Below are 26,984 nucleotides of genomic sequence, written 5' to 3'. Positions count from 1 at the left end.
GGTTTCTGCATGGAAGTTATATTTAAGATGAGACTTAAAGAATTATTAGCAAGATGCGCTGAGGGCGAAGCAAGGAGAGAACTCAGGAGCAAAGACAGATTATTTCACATTCAGATTGGAAAACATTAAAGAGCCTGACAAACCCCAAGTTTTGGTGGTACTGTGCAGAAAGAGTCCTCACACCCTGTCTAAGTCTAAACAACTACTCTAGGGAGCAATGTGATATCTAGTAAATTTGAAAACAATTTTGTACATATACTCTGGGGCAGTTATTTTTTTTTTAATTTATTTATTTGACAGACAGATCACAAGCAGGCAGAGACAGAGAGAGGGGGAAGCAGGCTCCCTGCTGAGCAGAGAGCCTGATGCGGGGCTCAATTCCAGAACCCTGGGATCATGACCTGAGCTGAAGGCAGAGGCTTTAACCCACTGAGCCACCCAGGTGCCCCTGGGGCAGTTATTCTTAAAAGAAGTTTTAAAAACAATGTACTCCTTCTTACACATTTTTAAGAGGTCATAAAAACTTTCTATCATGACTTAAATTGTTGCAAAGGATGGAATTTCCCACATACTGCAAATATTGACATTTAAACATAAAATGATTACATCATTCTTTCAAAAATATCCAGTGAAATTGAGATCCCATAACAATTTGGTACATGACATCACCCATTTAAAAAATACATGAACAAGCTCTTTAATAATCAGAAATTTCACATCATTCCTTTTTCTACCTGAACTCAGATTTCCATCCACTTCCCCCAAAGAATTTTATCCTTTATCTTTATCTTGAAAGTCATTTATTGATCACTCTACCTTATTTCCTGGCAACAAAAACTACTGGTATAAATTATTTTTAAAAATATATTTACTTTGTGGGGCGGCCGGGTGGCTCCGTTAAGTGTCTGCCTTTAGCTCAGGTCATGATCCCCGGGTCCTGGGACTGAGCCCCACATCAGTCTTCCTGCTTGGCGGGAAGTCTGCTTCTCCCTCTCCCATTCTCCCTGCTTATGTTCCCTCTTGCTGTGTCTCTCTGTCAGATAAATAAAATATTTAAATATTATATAGATATAGATGTAGATAGATCTCTTTACTATGACCCTAGGCCAGATGTCTTCTGAATTATTAGTATATAATCAAAACTATACATAATAAAGTTATGTAATAGTTTACAAGTTTAAAAGTTTATTTTTTAGAAGGGCATCTCTTGGTGATGTGGAACAGCTTGTTTTCTTTTAATTACTTCATGCAACTGAAGATGACTGTTACTAGAATGAAGCTAACAGTAAAATGAAGAGAAGATAGGGCTGGTTGGGGGCTTAAAAAGGTGCATTAGTGTTTTTTAAGTGCATTATATCGAATAGAATCTGTAATATTCCTTGCAAACTCATCTAAATATAGATAGGTTAAATGAACTTTAAAATGAATATAGATGTATGATATTTAAAAATATGTGGGCAAAAGAATGAAAATATTTGAGTCTGATTAAATGATTGAGAAAACAAAAAACACTATGACCGATGCATATTCCTTTCACTTGAAGATGTATCTTCAATCTGTTGGAAGTAATGCTGAACTTTTCAACACTCATCTACTTTTTGTCTCAACAGATTTGCCTATTCTGACTATTTTATATAAATAATATGTGTTCTTTTGTGGTTTCTTTCACTCAGCATATTCTTTTCAAGGGTCATCTGTGTTGAGGCACATATCAATACTTCATTCCTTTTCACTCCTATAATTGTTGGATAATAGTCCATTATGGGAATATACCACTTTTGTTTAGCTGTTCACCAGTTGATGGACATTTGGGTGGTTTCTACCTTTTGGCTATTGTGAATAATGCTGCTATAAACATTCATGTACAATTTTTTTATACCTGTTTTTGATTTTTCTTAGTATATACTGATGAGTGATATTACTGGGTATCATAATAACTCTGTTGAATTGTTTGAGAAACTGGCCATTTTCCACATCATCTTGGTGATGCCACATCTTACATTCTCACTAGCAGTATGTAGTGGATCTCGTTTCTCCACATCCAAGCTAGCAATTGTTATTATCTGATTTTTTATTATACCCATCCTCCTGGGTACAGAGAATCTCACTGTGTGGTATCTTAAGGTTTTGATTTGCATTTTCTTCATGACTAATGATGTCAAGCACCTTTTCATATGCCTACTGAGCATTCATATATCTACTTTGGAGAAATATCTATTAAGATCTTTTGCCTGTTATGTAAATGGGTTGTCCTTTTATTGTTGAATTGTGTTTTTTTAAAATATATTCTAGATGCAAGTCCCTGATTAGATGTTTGATTTGCACATATTGTCTCCCATTCTGCTGATGGCATTTTCATGTTTGGCATAGCATCTATTGAAGCACAGAAGTTTGTAATTCTGATATGGTCTAATCTATCTACTTTTTTTTATTACTTGTGCTTTGGTGTCATAGCTAAGAAACTATTGCCAAATGTGAGGCCATGAAGAGTTAACTCTACATTTTCTTACTTAAGAAATAAACAGTTTAGCTTACTTCAGACTTCGGTTCATTTTAAATTCATTTTGTATATAATCTCATATAAATTTCCTTTTGTATGTGACTGTCCAGTTGTCCTAGCACCATTTGTTGAAAAGACTGTTCTTTCCTCCATCGAATGATCTTGGCACTTTGTCAAAAATCAGTTGACCATAGACACACTGAAACAACAGACTCACCTGTAAAACTAACTCTGGAAATGACCTGAAGATTGGTGGACAGACTTCGCACAGCCAGTTATAGAGAAAAGACTGCATCAGATACATGGCTGGGAGAAACTGACATTAATACAATAATAGTAGGGGACTTTAACTCCCCATTTATGTCAATGAATACATTATCCAGAGAGAAAATAAGGGAACAGTGGCTTTGAATGACACACTAAATCAGATGGATCTAACAGATGTATACGGAACATTCCCTCCAAACACAGCAGAATACATGTTCTTTTCAAGTGCACATGGTACATTATTTAGGATAGATCATATGTCAGCACACAAAACAAGTCTAAAAAAATTTAAAAGGACTGAAATCTTATGAAGCATCTCTTCTACCCACAACTGTTGAAACTAGACATCAATTATAAGAAAACTGGAAAAAAATACAAACACATGCAGGCTAAACAACATACTACTAAACAACCAGTGGATCAAAGAAGAGATCAAAGAGAAAATTAGAACAACAACAACATGGAGACAAATGAAAATGAAAGCACAAAGATCCAAAATCTTTGGGACACAGCAAAAGCAGGTCTAAGAGGAAAGTTTATTGCAATACAGGTGTATCTCAAGAGATAAGATTAGATTGTTCACTTGAGATTTTTCTTAACAACTAAAGGAACTAGAAAAAGAAGAACAAACAAAACCCAAAGCTAGTATAATAAGGGAATAATAAATATTATCATGGAGATGTGTGAAATAGAGACTTAAATAATAGGAAAGATCAGTGAAACCAAGAGATGGTTCTTTGAATAGATCCACAAAATTGACAAACCTTTAGCCAGTCTCATCAAGAAAAAGAGAGGACTCAAATCAGAAATAAAGGAGGGAAAATAACAACTGACACCACAGAAATACAGAAGATTATGAGAGAATGTTATAAAAAATCATATGGCAACAAATTTGACAACCTAGAAGAAATGGAGAAATTCTGAGGATCATACAATCTTCCAAAACTGAATCAGGAAGAAACAGAAAATCTGAACAAACTGATTACTTACTAGTAATGAAATTGAATCAGTAATCAAAAAACTCCCAACAAAAATCCAAGACCAAATCGCTTCACAAGGGGATTTCTACCAAATATTAAGAGTTAATACCTATTCTTCTCAAACTATTCCAAAAACTAGAAGAGGAAGGAAAGCTTCCAAATTCATTTCTGTGAGGCCAGCATTACCCCTAATACCAAACCAGACAAAGACACTATAAAAAAAAAAAATTACAGGCCAATATCTTTGATGAACATAAATGTGAAAATCCTCAACAAAATATTAACAAATGAAATTCAACAATATATTAAAAGGATCATTCACCACAATCAAATGGAATTTATTCCAGGGATGCAAGGGTGGTTTGTATTTGCAAATCAATCATTATGATACATCACATGACCAAAGGGAAGGATATAAACCATATGATCATTTCAATAGATGCAGAAAAAGCATCTGATAAAATACAACATCCACCAATGATTAAAAATTCTCAACAAAATGAGTTTATAGTAAACATACCTCAACATAAGAAAGATTATTGATGAGAGACCCACAGCTAACATCATACTCAGTGGTGAAAATTGAGAGCTAGGATCAGAAACAAAGCAAGAATGTCCACCCTTACCACTTTTATTCAACATAGCACTGGAAGTCCTAGCCACGACAGTCAACCAAGAAAAAGAGAAAAATGACATCTGAATTGGTAAGGAAGAAGTGAAATATTCACTATTTGCAGATGACATGATACCATATATAGAAAACCCTAAAGACTCCACCAAAACACCACTGGAACTGAGAAGTGAATTCAGTAAAGTTGCAAGATACAAAATTAATATACAAAAATCAGTTGCATTGCTATACACTAATAATGAAGTAGCAAAAAGAGAAATTAGGAAAACAATCCTATGTGCAACTGCACCAAAAAGAATAAAATACCTAGAAATTTAAATGTATTGATGTAGGAACATTAGAAGGCAAGAATATACATTCTCTTCAGTAAATGGTGCTGGGAAAACTAGACAGCTACATGCAAAGGAATGAAACTGGACTACTTTCTTAAACCATACACAAGTATTGTGATGAGCACTTGGTGTTATACACAACTGATGAATCATTGAACACTACATCAAAAACTTATGATGTACTATATGTTGGCTAACTGAACATAATAATAAAATAACTCAAAATGTATTGAAGACTTAAATGTGAGACCTGAAACCATAAAACTCCTAATAGAAAGCATAGGTGATAATCTCTTAGACATCTGCCTCAACAACTTATTTATGGATAGGTCTTCTCAGGCAATGGAAACAAAAGGAAAAATAAACTATAGGAACTACACCAAAATAAAAACTTTTGCACAGCAAAGGAAACCATCAACAAAACAAAAAAGCAACCTAGTGAATGGGAGAAGATATTTGCAAATGATATCTGACATAGGGCTAAAACCAAAATATATAAAGAACTTCTATAACTCAACTTCAAAAAGAAAGAAAAGAAAAACAAGTACTCTCATTAAAAAGTGGGCAGAGGAAGAGTGTCTGGGTATCTCAGTTGGCTTAGCATCATACTCTTGATTTAGATTGATTTAGGCTCAGGTTGTGATCTCAGGGTCCTATTCTTATAGTGCTGAGATTGAGCTCTGCAATGGCTCTATGCTGAAGCCTACTCAAGATTCTCTCTCCCTCTCTCTCTCCCCTACACTCCACGTGTATTCTTGCACTTTCTCTCTCTCTCTCTCTCTCTCTCTCTCTCTCTCAAAAGAAAACAAAGTGGGCAGCAGAGACCTGAATAGACATTTTTCCACAGAAGACATACAGATAGCTCACAAACACATGAAAAGATGTACAACATCACTAATCTGCAGGGAAATGCAAATCAAAACCACAGTTAGCTATCACCTGACCCCTGTCAGAATGGCTAGAATCAGAAAGACTAGAAATAACAAGTGTTGGCCAGGATGTGGAGAAAAAAGAACTCTTGTGCACTGTTGGTGGAATGTCAATTAGTGCAGCCATTATGGAAAACAGTATGGAGTTTCCTCAAAAAATTAATAATGGGGTTATCATATGCCAGTATTTGCACTATTGGGTATTTTACCCAAATAAAGTAAAAACACTAATTTGAAAAGATATATGCATCTCTGTGTTTGCCACAGCATTATTTACAATAGCCATCCTATCGAAGCAACCTAATTGTCCATCAATAGATGAATGCATAAAGATGTTGGTTGTGTGTGTGTGTGTGTGTGTGTGAGTGTGAGAGAGAGAGAGAGAGAGAGAAATCTTGCCATTTTCAACAATGTGGATGAACCTAGAGGGTATTATCCTAAGTGAAATAAATCAGAAAACAAAAACAAATACCATATGATTTCCCTTATATGTGGAATCTAAACAAAACAAAAATACTTCCGGTTAGGGACATTTGGGAAGGTATGTGCTATGGTGAGTGCTGTGAAGTGTGTAAACCTGGCAATTCACAGACCTGTACCCCTGGGGCTAATAATACATTATATGTTAATTTAAAAAATTAAAAAATACTTCCTTTTGTCTTGAATTGATTTTCACATTTAAAATGTCTTTATCACATTGCTAAGAATTCTTTTTTTGTTGTTGGTTTAGTTTTTACTTTAATTGTAGTTAGTTACCATATAGTGTTAGAATAGTTTCAGGTGTAAGATCTAGTGATTGAACAATTCCATACATCACCCTGTGCTCTTCATAACAAGTGCGCTACTTAATCCCCATTACCCTATTGCACCCATCCCCCCACTCCACCCTCCTCCTCTGGTAACCATCAGTTTGTTTTCTGTAGTTGAAAGTCTCTTGGTTTCTCTCTGTCCCTCTCTCCCTCCCTTTCCCTTTGGTCAAAAACAGACTCTTATGTACAGAAAACACACTGGTAGTTGCCTGAGAGGAGGTGGGGGTTGGGGCAAGTAGAGATTAAGAGGTGCAAATTTCCAGTTATAAAATAAATAAGTCATAGAGATGAAAAGTACAACACAGGGAATATAGTCTATAATATTATAATAGTAAAAATGTGACAGATGATGACTATACTTGTGATGAGCGTGGAATAATTTCAAGAATTGGTGAATCAATACATTGTATACCTGAAATTAATACAGCATTGTGTGTCAATTATACTTAAATAAAAAAACAAAAGTTAGACACCTATAAACGTAGTTCGTCATAGACACATGTTATTTCTGGACTTTTAATTCTATTCCATTGATAGATGTCTGTCCTTATGTCATTACCACATATCTTAGTTACTGTTGCTTTATAAGTTTTGAAATCAGAAAATGTAAGCCCTCCAACGTTGTTCTTTAATTTTAAAGATTATTTGGCAGTTCTGGGTATTTGGGAATTCCATATGAATTTTAGGACCAGCTTATCAATTTCTACGAAGAAATCAGCTGGGACTCTGATAGGAATTGCATTGATTCTATATATGAATTTTTAGAATACTGCCATCTTAATAATGTCATATTCTGATTCATAAACATGAAGTGTTTTTCCATTTAGATTTTTTAAAAATGTCAACAGTGTTTTATAGTTTTCAGAGTATAAGTTTTAAATTTATTTCTAAATATTTTACTGTTTGATCCTACTGTAAATGAACTGTTAACTTCATTTTTAGATTATGTATTGCACATGTATAGAAATACAAATATATTAATCTTGTATCCTTCAACCTTGCTGAATGTATGAGTTCTAATAGTATTTTAATGGATTTTTTAACACTTTTTCTACATGCAGGTTCATGTCATTTACATATAGAGATAGCATCCAAATTAGAAAGAAATAAAACTACCTATTATTTATTTTAAAAATCTATTATTGATTCATTGCCTAATTGCTCTGGCTAGAACATCTAATATGTTCAACAGAAGTGGCAAAAGTGGACATCCTTGTCTTGTTCCCAGTCTTAGGGGGAAAGCATATGGTCTTTTATTGTGAAACATGTTTGCTTGGATTTTCTGAAAATGTTCTTCAATGAGGTTGAGAAAGTTCCTTTCCATTCCTAGTTGGGTGAGTGTTGTTACCATGAAAATATACTTGATTTTTTAAAAAAAATTTTTCTGGCCCAAGATGATCATATAGTTTTGTTATTCAAATGATGTGGTATTACGTTGGTCAATTTTCCCTAAACTCATGTAAACCATACTAGTGGCCAGTACAAAGTTCATGCTAGAAAAAAAGCATAATATTATACATATATTGTCTGTATAGGTCCCTTTTCAAAAAAAATAAATAAATAAAATCTTAAAAAAAGTTAAGAGCAGTAATTTCTGAAGGAACAGCATAAAATGAGTAAATTTTTATGCAAGTGAAAGTATTTTTGTTTTCCTCTCAGTGATTACCTGCTCAGAATTTTAAATTGTCTTCAAACTTGTGATTTGCTTTACTTTTTGTAGTTGGTGATCCAGATATTTTTTATAGCTTTTCAAGCAATCAGCATGAAATTTATATTTTGAACTGCATCACTTTAATCAATTTTTGTTTAGGTTTTAGTTCAAAGCAATTAAACAAATAGGAAGTAAAAAACACACAAGGCCTTTTAAAAATTAACTGTAGGCTTTGAGCATGAAAGCACCACTTTCATTTGTGCTCCTCTGGCCATAAATAGTGATGATGTACTTCCCCTTTTTTTCTACATTTAAGGGTCCACCCAGAAATTTGCAACTATATTGAGTCCCGGAAATGTTCTCATTCTCTTTTCTTGTCTGTGATATAATCTCTTAACACAGTTGGTTCAAGAAGCAAGTTAAGTTGGCCCAGATCACGTGTTTGAGCCTTTTAAAGGCAAAATATCTTCTCTGTTTCCTGAGATCAGATTGCAGCCCCGGTCCAGGCACCTGGTGCCTTCTTGCCATTGCTTAGCAAGTGCCAGAGGCTAGGGGATGTGTGGGCAGTTGAATCCAGTCCATTCTTGTCACTGGACAGTGAGCCCCAGAGGGCTTGTCACAGGAAGTGTCATCATTATGTTGTCACTTTACTTTCTTAAATTTAACTGGAATATATTTGGTTAAGGTAAAAATGTTACTTTACAAATATATTATTCAGGCATCACAACACTGCTTTTTAGGGGTTAAAAATGTGTAAATAGCCTGTAATTTCAGGGTGTCTATAATCCACATAACATATGCAGGTGGATATAAAAATGACAACGTGCAATATTTTCCCCTTGTCTTTGTTTTTTGTTTAAAAAAAAAAAAGTTACCTTCCAAATTACATGCGCTTTTCTTTGTTTTGAGAGAAAAAGGAGGTGGGATTAGTAGAAGACTTCTATAACCCTTTCGGAAGGAGAAAATCCTTTTGAAAAAATTTGAAGTCTTTAGAAACCGTGTATTTACAAGGTATGAAGCAAAGTTTCCGCAGATTGTCAGGTTTTCGGGGCAGCATAGAATAGTGAATCAGAGTACAATCCCAGAGTTAGACTCAATTCTTTGGGTTTCAGTGTTCCTCATGTGTTAAATGGAGGTGAAAGTGGTATGTACTTCATAAACAAAAAATTAAATGAGAAAACACAGGTAAAGAGCTTCGAGCAGTAACTGCCAAGTAAATGCCCATTTACCAGTTAACCGATGTCATTAAGTACACTGTTACAACCTTAAGACTGACTCAAAATAAAGTTGATAAAATTAGAATTAGTAATACTAACATAATATACTAATTAGTATATATTAAAGCTCATCATCTTTATCCTTACTTCCATTCTCATGGGTAGACCATAAATTAGTTTCTTTAATGAATTCCCATCATCAGCTCACCTACAAAGTAGGCATGGGAGAGAAAATAGAAGCTCTCAGACTGAGTGTAGCTTCCATACATTTAAGAACACTTTAGGAAATTATAGGCATTGGTTTTTAAACCACTTTGGCAGTTAAAGCAATAGCAATCAGGGGCACCTGGGTGGCTCAGTGAGTTAAAACCTCTGCCTTCAGCTCAGGTCATGATCTCAGGGTCCTGGGATCAAGGCCCACATCACACTGGGCTCTCTGCTCAGCAGGGAGCCTGCTCCCTCCCCTCTCTCTCTCTCTCTCTCTGCCTGCCTCTCTGCCTACTTGTGATCTTTGTCAAGTAAATAAAATAAAATCTTTAAAAAAAAAAAAAAAAAGGCAATAGCAATCATTTCTAGAAAGCCAAAAGAAGATCTGTACTGGGTTCTGAAATTCTGAAAATCAACTGCCTGGAAATACCAGACTTTTGAAAACTAGTGCTCAGACCACCATGTAAATGGGTGGGTCCCAGAGAGTTAACTGCTGCTGCTGCTTCCTTCCATGAGGCCTTTCTGTTCCCTAGTTCACCCATCACCACACTGACCTATAGTGAAGTCACTGGTTGGCCAAAAGGGAACTGGGTGAGGCTCTTCCTTCTATCCCATCTTCCATTTCTATCAGCAGGTTAATTATGTTTACACTCTGACTTCTGATAACCAGGCATTCCCACCTCCAGTGAATTCCTTTTTTGTTCTACACATGCATCTCTCTCAATTTCTTTCTTTTTACCATTTACTCTACTTTGTCACCTTGCTATTTATGGGATTAAAATAAAAAAATCTTGAATGCAACTCTCCAGACTTCCTAGATATATTTCTAATGAAAATACCTGACAGTGCACCTAGGCCAACAGCAGGCAATGACATCTTATACCCTTAAAATAACACACAAAAAGAATTACAGCATAGAGTTCCGGAGTGGGTGGAAGGTCTTAGAGATTATGGTCTGCTTCAAACAGGATTGAAATACCATCAATTACACTCAAATTTTAATCCATAAAATCCATAAAATATTTAATCCATAAAAAATCCGTAATATTGGCAAGGCTTACTTTAATTATGATTTTTAAAGCTAAGCAAAGTGTGTATTATAAAAAGATACATACAAACTTAATATACCTTAAAAAATCACAAAAGCAGGAAACATATTTTATGTTTCCCCTCACTTCCAGTTTTTGATAATTTTTCTCTATGTATGTAAATACTCTGTATTCCTATATTCACTGACTCCTTTTAGAATTATTTCTGATTTCCTACTTGTTGATTGTACTCTAGTTTAAAAATACTAAATTGTACTCTAGTTTAAAAATACTAAAAATAGCCAAAAGGTAGAAACAACCCAAATGTCTATTAACAGCTGCATGGATAAACAAAATATGGTATATATTTAGCTTCAGAAAGGAATGAAATTCTGATACATGATACAACATCCATGGTCCCCAAAAACATTATGTGAAGTGAAATAAGCCATTTACCTCGTAGAAATAGAGCCACACAGTGTTTATCCTGTCACTACAGGATAAACACTGTGTGGCTCTATTTCTACGAGGTACCTAGATAGGCAAACTGATAGAAAGTATAATAGAGGTTACCAGGGGCGGGGAAGGGAGGAATGGAGAGTTGTTTAATCGGTACAGAGTCTCTGCTTGGGATGATGGAAAAGTTCTAGAGATAGACAGTGGTAGTATCTGTACAACACTGTGAATGTACTTTATGCATTGAATTATACACTTAAAATGGTTAAGATGATAAATTTTACAATGTATATATATTTTACCACAATAAAAAATATTATCCTGAGTTAACCGTAAAAAATTAGCACTCTCCTTTGGGCTCTGAGTATATACCTTCAAGGGATATGCCTCTTACCATTCTGAGTAGCCCCTTCATTCTCACACTGGAGTGGAGAATACACAGCTGTATTTACTTTTCCATCCACATCTATTTTGAAATACAACCTTTTTTTGCATGAGAGCCAAGGTCAAGTGACACAGCTCTCTACTCACCGTTTTAGTTTGCCAAACATCACTTTTCTAGTGGAGTGCTGGGTTAGGTACAGCAAGGGTGGATAATCTGAATGGAATTCAATTAGTCTATCTTAGTAATTTCTGTACTCCATTTGGTATGACGCATTTCCCTTAATTTCCATCTCTATATGATAATGTATAGTGGTGTATTCACTACTATAGTATTTCCAAGTGTGTGGCCTATTCCACACATCATATTCAAATTACAAAGAAAATAAGGCTTTCCCTATCCAATATTTTCCCATTTCTTAACATTTTTTTGTGTGTCCTGAGATTAGAAAGATCTTTATATACAAGGTGACCATGAGATCCTACTGATAATTGTCTTTGAATTCTGGCTATGGACATGGCAATTCTATGTACATACTATGTACATATTTATGTCTTCATATAATAATGTAAATTGACAAAATACAATATTTTCAGTGCAAATTAAGAGCAGCAGAACAGATTAGCTTTCTGTCTTCAAACAATCTTAACATGACATAATTGCATTTTTATTACTTATAATATCTAAATGTTTATTGTTAAAAATACATATTATACTTAGGTTATGAATTTGTTAAATGTTCATTCCATCAAAGCACATGCCCAAAACACCCCAGCATGTAGTTATTACTTAATATCTTTAGACTTACTTTCTTTTTGTGTTTCCTACTACTATAGTATGCTATTTGTTCCCATTCAGTCAATATCATATATGTTAAGTCTATTTATCTAATTATATAAAAAGGACAATCAAATGTTTCTATTTTCTTACCATCTCTAAAAATAGAGAGCATTCCATTTCCTTTCTTATTGTCTATGCAGACAGTTGAAGTGCTTTATTGTTATACAAAATGAAAATCCTTCATTTGAGTGAAATTAATATTTCAATTAATATTGAGATGTATGAGATCATTTTTCATTATTTTCCTTTGAAATTATCTGGAAAAAACATGACCATGTTGCATTTCATTCAAAAGGAATTGAATAGATATTTAAAATAACTAAAGCTGTATCAATGGGAAGTTAAGTAGAATCCAGTGTGACTAATAAGGGATATCAAATTCTTCAGATCTGTGGTATACATAATAAGCTTAAAGAATTCATGTACAGAAGCCTAAGCTATTGTGTAGTGGTGGCTGTGATCAGGTGCTATAGTTTTAAGCTGTTACATATTGCATCCAATTTACTATATTTAATTAAGTAACAAGGTGCTTAGTTGTACGGATCCTTCGAACTCTATTTCTATACTGGCACAATCTATACTTTTGGACCTTCATTCTCTACTCCAGATGACACTTGTCCATAGAGAAATGCTAAGTCCACAAAACAAACAAATTATTTCCCGTGACGACGATCTTTACCTTGATGGAGGGAGCACTGGGTTGTAAATCAGGTGACCCAGAGTACACATCTCTGCCAATTAGTAGTGACGTGACCTTAAACAGTCATTAAACTTTGAGCCTCAGAAGATGAGAATTGAAATAGTGTCTTCCCTATCAAATTTAACAGGTTGTGAGGCTCAAATGAAACAAAGTATGTGAAACTACTTCAAAAACTGTAGAAAGCACTAAACAAATAACATTTTCCCAAGATTCTGATTAAAACTTTTCTTATACCACAGATTTAAGTGAATTATGAAACTGATAAAATCATACCAGTAAGTTGTTTCATAGAGAATTATAGCATATTTAAGTTTTAAAAACCATTAGTTTGTTTCAGTTTTAATTCCAAGATCATTTAACATCTGCATGACTCTGTTTTTGTTTGGTGTGGTTAATATGCCTCTCATTTTGGTATAAATGGAGATGTGTGGGCAGTAGAAATTGGTGGGGTCATAATGTCCTAATAAAGGGCACTCCTTTTCCTCATCTGCATCCTGCTAAAGGAGCCAGCAGGCAGAAAAACAAATGTCCCCCTTTGACTAACACAGCCTAGGCTGAAGGAGGCAGCTTCATGTAGTAGTGTAAATGGACTTCTGCACTCCCAGTTACCGATGTGCAGATCTGTGGGGAAAGTTGAAGTCAGCACAATGGACACTCTTAACTCGGATAACTTGCCTTCTCTGGTCCAAGTAGAGAGCAAAGAAAGAGAATTTCTCTAGGCCTCAGGACCTTGGATGTTTTAGTGTCCCTCATCTAGAAACATGGACCTATGGCCATTGTCCACCAAGTGGGTAGCTCAGTCTACTTCCTTGGGGGAGGATAGGGAGGTATGGCAGACAGCCAAGGTACCTAGAGAGAAATCCCTCTTTACGGAAACCAGAAAAGAAAGAGGTTTTCTCTTTAACAGAGGTGAACGGAAATTAAATAAGTGGAATGTACCCAGCCATCCCCTCTCCTACTCAGATCTCATCCCTGAGGCTTTCCCTCCCCTTGGTGCCTAGCTAGTCCTGCCACCCTCTTCCTGGTCCTGTTCTCCACACCCCTGCCCTCAGGCATAGGCTCCAGGGCAGCCCCTTCAGACTATACCAGAAAAACTGGTTCCTGGGACAGAAGAGCTGTGTAAGGCAAGTTGATGCTCTAGATTGAATGTCTGCCCCCAAAATTTGTATGTTGAAACCTAATCCCCAGGGTGAGGGTATTAGGAGGTGGGGCTTTGGGGAGGTGAATAGGTCATGAGGGTAGAGCCTTCATGAATGAGATTCGTGCCCTTGGAAAAGAGGTCCCAGAGAAAGCCCTGGACTCTTCTGCCATGTGATGTTTTAGGAGAAAGAGGGCAGTCTGTGAACCAGGAAGCAGGCCCTCACCAGACACTGAATCTGCCAACACCTTGATCTTGGACTTTCCAGCCTTCAGAACTGTGACAAATAGATTTTGTTGTTTGTAAGCCACCCAATCTATAATATTTTGTTATAGCAGCCAGAGTGGACTAAGGCAGTTGATTGGGCACAATTTGTAGTTAATAAAGTTAGCTTCTTCCTCTCTCTCTTTCAGTGAAAGGTGGGTCTACAATAAAAATAGTTGCCACAGTCTCACCTACATTGTAGCAGAAACTTACTCAACTTCTGTTGGGAGACACATCTGTGAAGTTGTTCATTTGGCAAGTCAAGAACAAGGCATCTCATTCATAAGGAAAGTAAACTAGTTTTAAGTTCTATCTGAATTTAATATCTTCTATCGTTCATCATGTGGGAGATAATACAGTGAAAAAAATCTTGTTAGGAAAAAGAAAACAGATGTGGAAATGCAGCTTAACATAATTCCTGGCTTATTCTGAATAAATCTGAATATGAAGTTCATGAAAAACCTGAAATTATTTAGTCATTCAGTAAACATGTATCAATCACCTATTATGAGCGGCATTGCTTTGATTGCCAGGGGGAATGGAGATGAAAGCTATCGCCCCTGGCTTTGAGCAGACCATGGTTTTATGAGAGTGACAGAGAATTCTAGTCCAGTATGATTTGTGCGGTGAGAGAGATATGCACAAGCTATTGTAGGAATACACAGGCAAGCAAGCACTGGGCCCAGGTTTGAGGAGTTACTTAGGAAGATCTTTCTGAAAGAGTCCTGGTGTGCATCCTGAAGGGCTAGTTGAAAAGGCAAGATGAAGGGAGAAGAAGAAAGACCAATGTCCTCATTAAGGCAGAAGTAATCCAATGAGCTAAAGCTCAGAGCTTAAGGGAGATCTGGGCATGATGGCGTAAATGATGATAGTAAATAGCTTGGTATGGATGAAGACGTTAGGAAATGGTAATATAAGAAACCAGTCAGGTAAGCAGGGCCAGATCATACCTTATGTGCTATGATATGGAGTTTGTTCTTCTGTCCAAAGGCATTGAGAAGCATTAAGCAAGGAAGAGCATGTTTGTTCAATAGGACCAGCGAGAGCGAGAATGTCATGTAGTAAGTGTAGTAAGTATAATGTAGTGTAGTAAGGCTGTATGCAGCATTCATGACACGGGCTATGGTGGCTTGCATTAAAAGAGACGGTAGGATTGACGAGAAATGATGGGACTTGGGGAGACATTAAAGACCTCAAAATCAGTAGGACTCAGTCATTTACTGGATGGGGGGAGCATCCAGAGAGAAGTCAAAGATAATTTAGGCATCTGTGTTTGGCAGTTATTATACAAAAAATACCAGAAGAGCATTGGGTTGGGATAGAGCTGGGCAAAACTCATCAGGTTCAGAACATGTTGAGCTCAGTATTCCAAAAGAAGAGGTATAATAGGATTTGAACATGTGGGTCAGGAGCCCTAAGTGTAAGTCTAGGTTCGAGATGGGTGTGGACATGTGCATGTGTACACACATGCGTGCATCCACATACTTACCTACTTTCAGGGAGTGGAGGGATGGGGCAGTAGGAACCAAGGAATTGTGTTGAGACAAGGAAGAATAAAGGAACAGAAATGAGACCCTGGAGACTATCATTTCAGAAATAGACAAAAGAATAATCAGCCAGACAGATAGAGGCAACACTAAGTGGCACAGAAGCCAGAAAATAAAAACTCAGGGTGACCAGTCTTAAGTGCTACAAAGAAGTCATATAAGGTTAGCACTTCAGAACGTCTTCTCAGTTAAGCACAGTGTGATTATAAGTAACCTTGGACAAAAGCAGTGTCAGCACAGGGGCAGAGAGAGAAGGCAGATTGCAGTGGGTGAGGAGTGAAACAGACAGCGAGTGTCAACAATCGTCTCAGCCTGGCTGTGAAATAAAGGAGAGAGATAATGTGGGCGTTCAGTGGGTAAAATGCTAGTGGGTGCGAAAGACCTCAGCCGAATTCTCTGTAAATGGTGAATTGACTTTATAAAAGATCAGCAATTGGGAGCCACCTCCTAACAGACGAAGCCACGTCCTTGAAGTATAGAGACCACGGGATGGATGTGGAGTGCTGGGGAGGGGTTCGATTTGGGTGGGAAGAGGGCAACTTGCCTGTGGTGGCAGGAGGGAAGCATGGAGTGGTAGAGATGCAGAGTTTTTTGGGCGCGGTAAGTAGAAGAAATCCTCGCCTGATTCCTGTTTTCTCTGCAGATGGGATGTTAGCCCACCGGTTGGCAGCAAGGGGCCAGGTGGTGATGTAGGGCAAGAGGAGAGGAGAGCAGGGGTGAAGTGTGTGCTGGCAAGAACGAGGGCGAAAGCCTATAGGAAAATACGAGATTCCTGGATAGCTTAAGGTCAGAGATGGTGAACTTCTATAAACTAACTTTTTTTTTAACATTTCTAAAAAATCACTGGAATAGCCTTTTTTATTTCCCAGACCAGTATTAAACAGGATCCCATGCTGAACATGCTGTTTCTTGCTGGTTCCTTTCCTAAAATGCTTCTCTTTCCTTTCCACTGCTTCCCCCCGCCCCACCCCAGCTGGCTGTACAGAATATTTTCCGGCTTCAGTGAAGCCACTTTTCCAAGAATGCATGGAACAGATTACAGCAGCCAGTGCCAGCCTGCTTACTTCCCCCTCTTCACTTGCATAGGTTCAGCTGGAGTTCTGAAAAGAGGAAGTCAGGAGGATTTGGGGGTTTTGTTTGTTTGTTTGTTTTTTAAAGAAAGATGGAAGAAGCAAGAAGCATAAGCTGGTGGAAATACTGGGGGTGAGGGGCTAGGGAAGAAAAGGGAACAAATACTGAAAAAAAATATCATGAGCCAAGTTGTAAATTGAAATGATGTCAGAAATCAGAAAGGAAAGGAAATCATAAAGGAAAAGAAAAGATCTACTTTCTAACCTGACCTCTTAGTTTGCTACCCGGGAATACAGCATCCTCAAACTGGGAGGCCAGGCCATATGGGAAACAGGCTGGCAGTGAATTCAACCTTATTTCGTGCCTAATTTATCTGTATCAGTGGTCAGGTGTTCTGGGCTTTTGTTTGTTTCTTTGGCCTAACCCCCCGATATAAAAAATCAAGTCTGGGGTGCCTAGAATAACTCAGAAGTAAGGGGACCCCATTCAAGTGCCACAAGTGAGTGCTTGTGTCATGCAGGTGTTAGATTCTGGGTACGGAGGACTTGCAGAAAAGCAGCAAACAAAAGCAGCAAATTTCTTCCTAGGGAAAGGGGACTACTTTTTAGGACATGTATAGGTATAAGAGACAGTCCCCTGGCTTTTACCAGATAGCCAGACATTTATTAGCAACTAGCCTCTTAGAAATAAATAAATAAATAAGGAGCCTGAGTACTGCCCTTAACTGTGCTGTTGCTTCTCTCACCTTCTAACCTCTTGTCCCCTGACGCTTCTGACTCAGATTTGCCCCCCAAACCACCCCCATCAAGATGCTGATGTAATGCAAGCAGATACCAGCTGAAGCCAGAATAGAATGGATAGTTATCTGGGGAGATAAAGTGACAGTGTTGCCTGTTCGGGCTATTGTTCAAAGGAACATGTCTTTTATTTATAGATGTTAGAATTTAAAGGCATAGACAGCTAGAGCTTGACATTACCTCTCCTTACTGTAACTCGTTTCCTAGAAATAAGCCTATAGCTGCTACCTTCTTTGCATGTAAATTGAATGTGTTAGATATGTGTTTTATACCTGGTTTCATATTCTTCTAATAGGTTCTGTGACTCTTTTGGTTAAGGTTGGTTTCTAAATTTTAATGCTTCAATATTTTGCTTTTATTGGACACTATTTTATCTCTGCTTATCTGAGGCACGGGTTGCCTTAAAAAGCAAGAGGTTTAAAAAGAGGCCAAATAGAGGTGATGTTCATATTAATAAAATATTCATATTTTAGTCGGGTAGAGCTTCATTTGGAGATGAAGGCTCCAAATTGTTAGCGGGTTTGCAAAATTGGCACCCCTTAATAGATTTCATGGTGGTTTGGGGGGCTTCTGTGCCAGGAAAAATGTAGTCTGTTCTCAAACCTGCATTTCCTTGCTTTCAAATACCCAGGAGTGAGGTTCACAGGATGCCACTAACCTTCTGTTGCTCCAGGGAAATGACTTCATTTTTCTAAGCCTTCTCTGAAAAGTGTTATGTGCCTTGTATTCTTGGACTGTGTTTTCTTCCAAAGCTCTGAGAAGATTTTGCAGATTGAACCTCATGAATCTTTGCAGCCCCTCTGCAAGAAAGAGAGGAAGAGTGTCTATAAGCCTTTTTGAATTATTTGAAACAAAGATCATAGAATGTGAGGAATACAAGATAAACTTAGCCCATTTTTTAAAAGGTTAACTGATGAACAAGAAATAATTTTTATACAGACATAAAAATAGGTGATTAACTGTACACTTGGCTGGAAATTTCTTCTCCCCCAGATTTAAAAAAAAAAAAAAAAAGAAAGAAAATCTGATGTGGCATACTGCTATTTAAACCATGTAAGGACAAACATTACTTTGAAAAAGAAGTATTAAAGCTAGATTATACGAAGGAACTTACATTCAAGAACATTGTCATAGCAGCCCTTCTGTCAACAGGATTAATCACAAAAATAACAAATATGCTTTATGAACTTAATATTTGAAGTAATTTTTTAAAATTTGGCTATTAACCGTAAGGTTAATTGATTCTTTTCTTTGTGCTCCATTGTGGTTAACATACTCATTCTTCTCTTTAAAGACCCATTTTATTATGCAAATGAAAAAAATTGAAAGACTGTGTGTGTAAGAGAGAGGGCTGCTTTTTGCCGGGGAACTCATGCACCTGTTTCGGCCCTCAGCCCCCACCTCTGCTTCCACAGGCTGCCAAGCTCGGCTGCGTGATCAGAGTAGCGGGTGTGGGGTCCTTGAATTTTGACTCACATGTTCTTTGTGACTTACTCTTGTTTTGCCTTAGAATTTCCCCCCTTCCAGCTCTCAGCATGCCAGCGGCAGCTGCATCATGGCGCTCACCCTGCTGCCAAGAGGGCAGGCAGCCTCCTTGGAGACGGGGATGTTGCACTCGGGCCAACTGTTAAGAGATAGATGTTGGAGTAATACGCCCAGCACAGCTGAAATTCAGAGCCTTCTAGGAGGTGTTTGGTGGAACACTTTGTCCGTGGTATTTTTAAGTTAATTTTTGGAAACTTTTTATTTGGACAGTTCAAAACAAAGGTAGAAAGAATACTGTAGCACATGCCTGTGTACCTTCTACCTATCCATTTCAGCCGTGGTCAACTTAGAGACCATCTTGTTTCACTGACCCCAGTGATTCCTTGGGGTTTATCCAGACTACTGGTAGATTCACTTCTGGGGATAAATATCTCATAAATTATAGTTGCTTTTCTGTCCTTCAGTCTAAGATCTCTCACCTTAATGATTTTTTTCGGTCCTTTCTTGCTAATGGTAAAAGATAGTAGAGTCTTTTTTCCTTCAAAAGTAAGCCAAGATATGCTATGTTGGCACCTATCCTATTTTGTAATACCGTCCCCTAAGTTTTCGGGGCTTTGTTCATTCAGTTGCCCAGTCTGTCCAAAGCTGTGGTGTGTGGGGTCTTCAAATGTGGAGCACTAAAGGTCACCAGGTGGGATTCTCGGTGTTACTACAGACTAACCATTTAACCTGGGACAACTTCCTTCACCTTTGTATGCTTCCATGCCCTCTTGTTTTTAACATGGGACTGATACTGGTACACACCCCACGAAGCTGTGGTAGGACTTAAATGAGTGAGAAGATTTAAAGAGCTCAGACAGAGACTGGCTCAAAGGAAGGGCCCACTATATGACATTGCGCCCGTCCTCCTCTTCCTTCTCATGATTTTTTGTTTCCATCCCTCATCACTCATTTCACAGACTAGAGAAGTGAAGTAATACAGCAGTTTTATCAGGAGAACTTGAACAAGGAACCACATGTCTCTCTACTCCTTTATTATCCAAGACGCAGATAATAACCCTTAGAAGTTGGGGGTTTCGAAAGCAAAGCCGTACGGGTAACACACCTCCTTGTTAGTGGGGGAGGTGAGATTTCAAGAATGTTTTTGTTTAAGAAAGGCGATGATTTGGCAATTGATATTGGTACTTGATATACTGATATACTGATATATTGATATACTGTACACAAGAAAGAAAAGAAAGTTCAGGCAGGGGGTGCTACTCATGGATAGATCTTGGGAACATTTGTGCATGAGATCAAGAGAAAAAGCAAGATATAAAAAAGGATAAGGGGGGCGCCTGGGTGGCTCAGTGGGTTAAGCCGCTGCCTTCGGCTCAGGTCATGATCTCAGGGTACTGGGATCGAGTCCCTCATCCGGCTCTCTGCTCAGCAGGGAGCCTGCTTCCTCCTCTCTCTCTCTGCCTGCCTCTCTGCCTACTTGTAATCTCTGTCTGTCAAATCAATAAATAAAATCTTTAAAAAAAAATAAAAAATAAAAATAAAAAAGGATAAGGGAAGATGATTTGAACCATCAGTGAATATCAGAAACAAAAGAGGGGCACCTCAGTGGCTCAGTCAGTTAGGCATCCGACTCTCAATTTCGGCTTGGATCATGATCTCAGGGTCATGAGATCGAGCCCCACATGGAGCCCTGCATCAAGCTGTATACTCAGCACAGAGTCTGCTTGGGATTCTCTCTCTCCCCCTGCCCCTCCTCTCCGCTTGTATACTTTCTCACTCTCTCTCAAATAAATAAATAGAATCTTAAAAAAGAGAGAGAGATGGGTGAATCCTAAACTTTATCTAAAGCCAAGTGGCATTGGCCATTCCTAAAATTATAATTCACTCACTTTAACATGTGCTAAGCATTAGTGTACTTACTTATGAATATCATTTTGTTAATCCTCATAGCAAGCCTGTGAAATAGGTACTATTATTGATCTCATTATGCAGCTAAGGAAACTGAGATATGGGGGAATTAAATAATGTGCCCAATACAATAAGCAGGAGACCTCAGGTTTGCACCTAAGCACTATGGCTCCAGAATCCGTCCTGTAAACACTGTTGTGCTGCTCCGAGGTAAACCAAGCCTCAGCGCATAGGTCATCTTGAGGAAAGCAGCGATAGCTAGGTGATAGCCTCCAAAGAGGCTGGAACGGTGGCATCATTGCTCACTGATACCTGTGCTCTCATCTGACCCAGGGATCCTTAGTATTTAAGTCTCACTCAGGTTTCAGGAGGCAAGTTCTGTCCACTACACATATGGATGTTTCTAATAAGCTTTGTCATTGCAAGGTGCGGTTACATTGTTCTAGCTGCAGTCCTAAGAAAGTTCTCTGGTGTTTTATTTTCACATGAAGTTAAGATAACTCTTGCTAGGGATGTGTTTGGTTAATTCAAAGTCATTTACTAAACAACTATTTCTTGAAGGCCTCTGTTCTAGGTGCTGGGGATGCCTTGTGAAGAGAGCATTTCCTTTCCTACAGAATCTCTGTGGATTTTTCCTTTCTAGAGCTTCTCATTAGCATAACAACGGCTGTCATTTCTCTCAACTCAACGCAGCAAAGGAAAAATCTAGAGAAACCTCTCTTGACCCCACAGCGCTTTGCAGCCACTGGCCCATATATCTTTTTCCCATCTGTAGCACCATGTCTAGAAATGTTGTCTGTTCTCATATTTGTCTTCACTTGCCTTCCTCCCATAATTTTTTTAAAACTTTATTTATTTTAGAGAGGGTACATGTGCAAGCAGGGTGAGGGGCAGAGGGAGAGAAGCAGACTCCCCACTCAGTGTGGAGCCCGACACAGGACTCGATCCCATGACTCTGAGACCATGAGCTGAGCCCAAACAGAGTCGGTTGCCAAACTGAACAAGCCACCCAGGTGCCCCCCTTCCCATCATCTTTTAAACACAGCACCAAGCAGACTTTCTCCTCAAGATGTCCCCCCAGCTCCAGACTCTTACGAGATCCCCCTACCTACTAACAGCTCCACTTGGATGTCTGTAAGGCACTTGGAATGTCCAAAACATCTCATCTTCCTGCCACATGCACTTCCCACCGACACGCTTTTCCCATCCCTGTAAATGGAGAATGGAGACTCCACCCTTAATTGCCAAGCAAGCGAATGACTTTGGCTTCATCCTCGACTCTGCTCTTGCTCTCGCACCCCACATCCAAACCATCAGCAAATCCTACTGGCTTTCTCCTTGGTCGATCCATAATCCAACCATTCTCTCTCACCCTTACTATCACCACCTAACCCACAGTCATTTCTCATTCCCAGATGGTCTTCCGGCCTCCTTCCCTGGGCACAGTACCCTCCACCGTCTATAGTCAACACAGCGACCAAAGAAATTCTTTTGACATCAGTCAGAATTTATCTCCTCTACAAGAATATGTTCTTCAAAAATTTTTTAAAGCTTATATCAACAACATGGATGAATCTCATACATAAAATGTTAAAGAAGCCAGAAAAGAGCTCATACTGTATTATGACTTCACTTAAAATACAAAATAACAGCACAGACTGTTAGAAATCAGGATGGTGACTGAGGGACAAGGAGCTGCTTGGGAATGAAAGCACCTGGTGGGCCTCTGGGAGAGCTGGTCACTTCTATTTCTTGATCTGAGTGCTGGTTGCTCACAGCTGTTTGGTTGGTTAAAATTTAGCAGGCTGTGCTCTTATGATGTACCCTTTTCTGTATGCATTTTCCATTTCAATAACAAGTTTTACAAAATTGCTGTTTCTTACACAGAAAACCATTCTCCTCTAGACTTAGAAGGAACTTATCAGCGCTTAAAATTATGAGCCCCATGCAGGCAAAAATCGTGTCTGCTTTCATCCATTCAACAACAGAGTTATTGAGCACTGGGCACTGATCTGGGCACTGGAGATACAGCTTTGAACTTGGGAAGTGAAACTCCTTAAGCTTCCAAGGGGTGGTATCACAATAACTTATATACCATAGAACAAGGTCCTGACGGCTATGGAGAGGAACAGGCAGGCTTGGGAGACAGAGTTCAGGAGTGCAGGAGGTGAGGGCCAGGACACAGTTTAAATAAGGTGGCCAAGAAGGGCTTCCTTGAGAAGGGTGTGAGAGAAGGAGCGCCTGGGCAGGGACTGGAGAGAAAAGGCCCAAGCCAAAGCGGGCTCGGTGTGCACAAACAATAGCTGAAGGCTGTGGGACTAGAGAGGAGAGAGCCAGGATGGACTAGCTGGGGATACTGCCAGAGAAGGACCCCGGGCCAGAACAGGAAGGGCCCTATGGGCCTCTGTAAAGATTCTGAAGTTTTATTCTGCATGAGACCTGGTTGAGGGGGTGGGGGGGTGGTCAAGTTTGCCTAACCTGGTTTGAGATAAGTTTCAGCCTGTTTGGAGCAGCAGATCATTGGTCCTCATTTTTGTAAATACACTTCAATTTTGTATCCATTCTCCTGGGGTGGCTACTTAGGTCATTTCCAGTTTGGGGCTTACATAGAGTGCTAGGAACAACCCCCACCCCCCACCCCGGTGCATGTCTCTTGGTGAAGTACTACATGTAAGGTATACCAGTCTTAAAGAAATTGAACAAGATAGATAGGTTCTTATTTGAATACCTTGGGCAATGTAACATGCTAGTTCCAGCAAAAGCAGGCAATCAGTTAGTACTTAGGTTCACATTGGAGGTCAATGTTCGAGTATGTTTTAGGGTATACAAGGTGGAGGATATACATGCATACATACAAACTATACAAGGTAAGTCTATGCCAGGTGGAGAATACAAAGAAATGTCAAATAGATTTCTTGCCCTCAAGTACCCTGGAGTCTAGTTGGGGATAAGACATACGCATATGAAACAGCAAGGATACAAACAGGAAATGCCAAATAACATCCCAGACATTCTGCCCCATATTCTCTCTGAAGTGGGCAAAGTCACTTTGGACTGTTTTGATACAAGATTTTACAGGGAAGCTGGGCATGCTGTAGAGCCTGAAAGCATCCATCAGATTTGTGAGCCAGACTCTGTAGATGTTATCTGGGCTAGGGAAATAGCAAGAAGGTCAATCTGTATTCAAGGGGGGCCATGCGTGGTCAGTGTGAGTAAGAGTAGGGTTTAAGATTCATTTCAAAGCCTACTAGACCGCATTCTAATCTGGAAATATTTCTATATTCCACATTTCTTAATCATTTTGCTATATTAATACCACGTTTACCATGACTAAGCCTCAAAGTCCACAAGTTATTAAATGACTTAAATATATATGTATTTTTAGACTGGCAAAGAAAACTCACCCAGTGCAACAGTAGCAGGCCCCAAGATGGAAAATAAGTCAGGCCAGACTTTGGAAAACAACTCCTTAATGGCCGAACTGCTGAACGATGTGCCCTTCACCTTGGCCCCCCACGTGCTGGCCGTGCAGGGCACCATCAGTGACCTTCCAGACCACTTACTCTCCTATGATGTCGGCGAAAATTTATCACGGTTCTGGTATGATTTCAGTCTTGAAAATTCAGTGCTTTGTGATTTGTAATATTTATGACTATTTGTACCATAACAGCTTTAAACAAAAGTTTGCCTGTTTTCTTTTACCTGTTTGATATTCTTTGCCATTTCATTGCTTAAAGGTCCTCAGAAAAGCAAGGATCATAAAGCAAACATTATGTTCATTATGCTGTTTTTTAGAATAAAGTATATTTGTATAAAATTTGGGACTTAAGCTCCGCTTCCTTCCCACCAGATAATAAATTTAAAAATTAGGCTATCGAGGTTTTATGAAAGGAGCAGATTCCTTCCACCAATCTCTCAAAACAGAACACCTCAAGTTTATCTTAGGAGAACTGTGACAAAGAGCTGTGGCACTTTTCTTAGTTACCACATCTCCAAAGTCTGTGCTTAGAATGCATGTGATTTCTCTTCTCTGATTTGGAGTAAGCTTGAATTAATGTTATTCCCTTTCTCCTTCCACAATGTTTATGAATGAATCCAGGAAAAAAAGAAATGTTGCCAGTTAGCTTGATTTCTTCAGTTCCTATTTAGACACCGAGAGGGAAATGTAAAACTTTTCCTGAAAAGCAGCGGTCGTGTACTGATCCACGAATGCTGTCCCTGCTCTGGCTGCTGCTTGTTTGGAGTGATACACGTGATATATTTCAGTTGCCCCAAACCCACCGCAGCCCTTTCCCCCTTGAATGGTTCCCGTGTGCCTGCCTTTGTTTTCTGCCTCACTGCTACTCTGGAGCGTGTGCCCTCACCAGCTTTCCAAAGAACTTCCCCTCTTTCTGCTTCAGGTGGCATTTGCTTCCCTTCCCACATATGTTCCCAGTTTATGAAGAGATCCACGTTTCCTTTCAACCTCTCTGCCTCCTAAAGAAAAACATCTCATGATGATACGTATTATTGCTGATAACACCCTTATTTAGAAATTTGTTGGCCACAATACAGATGGAAATGTTTTGCTGCTAGAAAAGCTGAAATCGACTCATTTCCAATTAGACTGTAGGCAAAACACCTAACTATGACTTTTAGTTCTTGGCTATCCATTATTTATTCCAACTAAAGCAGTAAAGAACTGCCATTGGTCAGTACATGGTAAAGGGAAGAAGCAAATTGTGATAGAGTATTTTCCATGCCATGGAAAATTTAAATCACATTTGTTTTGATCAGGAGCAATACAGTTTATTGATTCTGTGCCAAACTATAAGTGTATTTTTCACAAAGATAGAGTGCCATAGCAAAACTAAACACTGTGCATAAAGGTACGTGAATCATTCAAGTTTTAATGTGTTGTGAATGTTTAATAAATGTAGCATTGTCTTGATAAAAATGCCATATTATTACAAAAATGTGCTTCATTTACAAATAATGGTACCACATGAAGTGAATGATTACATTAAATCTTTACACAGTTTTCATAAAACATCAGTCTAGGAAATGTGACCTATTACTAACACAAATGTGAACATTTTATAGCAGTTTTTGTGAAAACATCCTTCTTAATACCCATGTTAATGTACCTTGAAGCTAAGTGTTATGTCATCAATTTGTCTAATATATTTGTTAAACTGTCTAAAATACATTTCATTTATATTTTATGTCTACCATGTTATAAATATGCTTATATTTTCATTTGTCTAAAATAATTGTTATATTTAAATAAATGTGAGTTAAAATAAACCAATAGTTTGATTATTTTCAGATCCAGAAAAAAATAGTGTTCTTTACTTCATATTTGAATGCAAGTTATTAATTCTTTGTGAGGCAAATATTTATATAGTTGGTGCGAGACCACAAAAATAAGAAATTTCAACTTGCATGTGAACTTTAGAGAATAACATTGAAAATGGTTAAGATTCACTAGTCCTGGTTCAATAGGACTGGAGGGATTTGGAAGAAATCACATGAATATCTAGCTCTAGAAAGATCTCCGTCATCCCAAAATTTAGTAAGGGCTACTGTTCATGAACTTTTTTTTTTTTTTTAAGATTTTATTTATTTATTTGACAGACAGAGATCACAAGTAGGCAGAGAGGCAGGCAGAGAGAGAGAGAGAGAGAGGAGGAAGCAGGCTTCCTGATAAGCAGAGAGCCCGATGGGCTCAATCCCAGAACCCTGGGATCATGACCTGAGCTGAAGGTAGAGGCTTTAACCTACTGAGCCACCCAGGTGCCCCTGTTCATGAACTTTTAATAAAAACATTTTAGTTTTCTTAATCCTGTACATAAATCAATGTTAC

General features: G+C 38.3%; 1 protein-coding gene and 1 long non-coding RNA gene across 4 annotated transcripts in view; one reads left to right on the top strand and one right to left on the bottom strand.

Annotated features, from left to right (window-relative positions):
• The window catches only part of UMAD1 (UBAP1-MVB12-associated (UMA) domain containing 1), a 217,526-nt gene extending 191,101 nt beyond the window's left edge, over positions 1–26,425 (top strand). Inside the window, exon 4 of the mRNA XM_059396796.1 lies at positions 24,525–26,425. Coding sequence (XP_059252779.1) covers positions 24,525–24,782 — 258 coding nt within the window. The 3' untranslated portion in view covers positions 24,783–26,425. The remainder of the gene's footprint in view (positions 1–24,524) is intronic.
• LOC132015920 (uncharacterized) overlaps positions 1–26,984 on the bottom strand; it is a 178,263-nt gene that overhangs the window by 61,478 nt on the left and 89,801 nt on the right. For all 3 annotated transcript variants that reach the window (XR_009403823.1, XR_009403822.1, XR_009403821.1), the window contains exon 2: positions 18,405–18,546. This is a non-coding gene — a long non-coding RNA (uncharacterized LOC132015920). The remainder of the gene's footprint in view (positions 1–18,404; positions 18,547–26,984) is intronic.

Source organism: Mustela nigripes, chromosome 4, assembly GCF_022355385.1.
Source record: "Mustela nigripes isolate SB6536 chromosome 4, MUSNIG.SB6536, whole genome shotgun sequence".
Classification (NCBI taxonomy): domain Eukaryota; kingdom Metazoa; phylum Chordata; class Mammalia; order Carnivora; family Mustelidae; genus Mustela; species Mustela nigripes.
The sequence above is the reverse complement of the archived record's forward strand: the minus strand, read 5'-3'. Positions and strand labels throughout refer to the sequence as shown.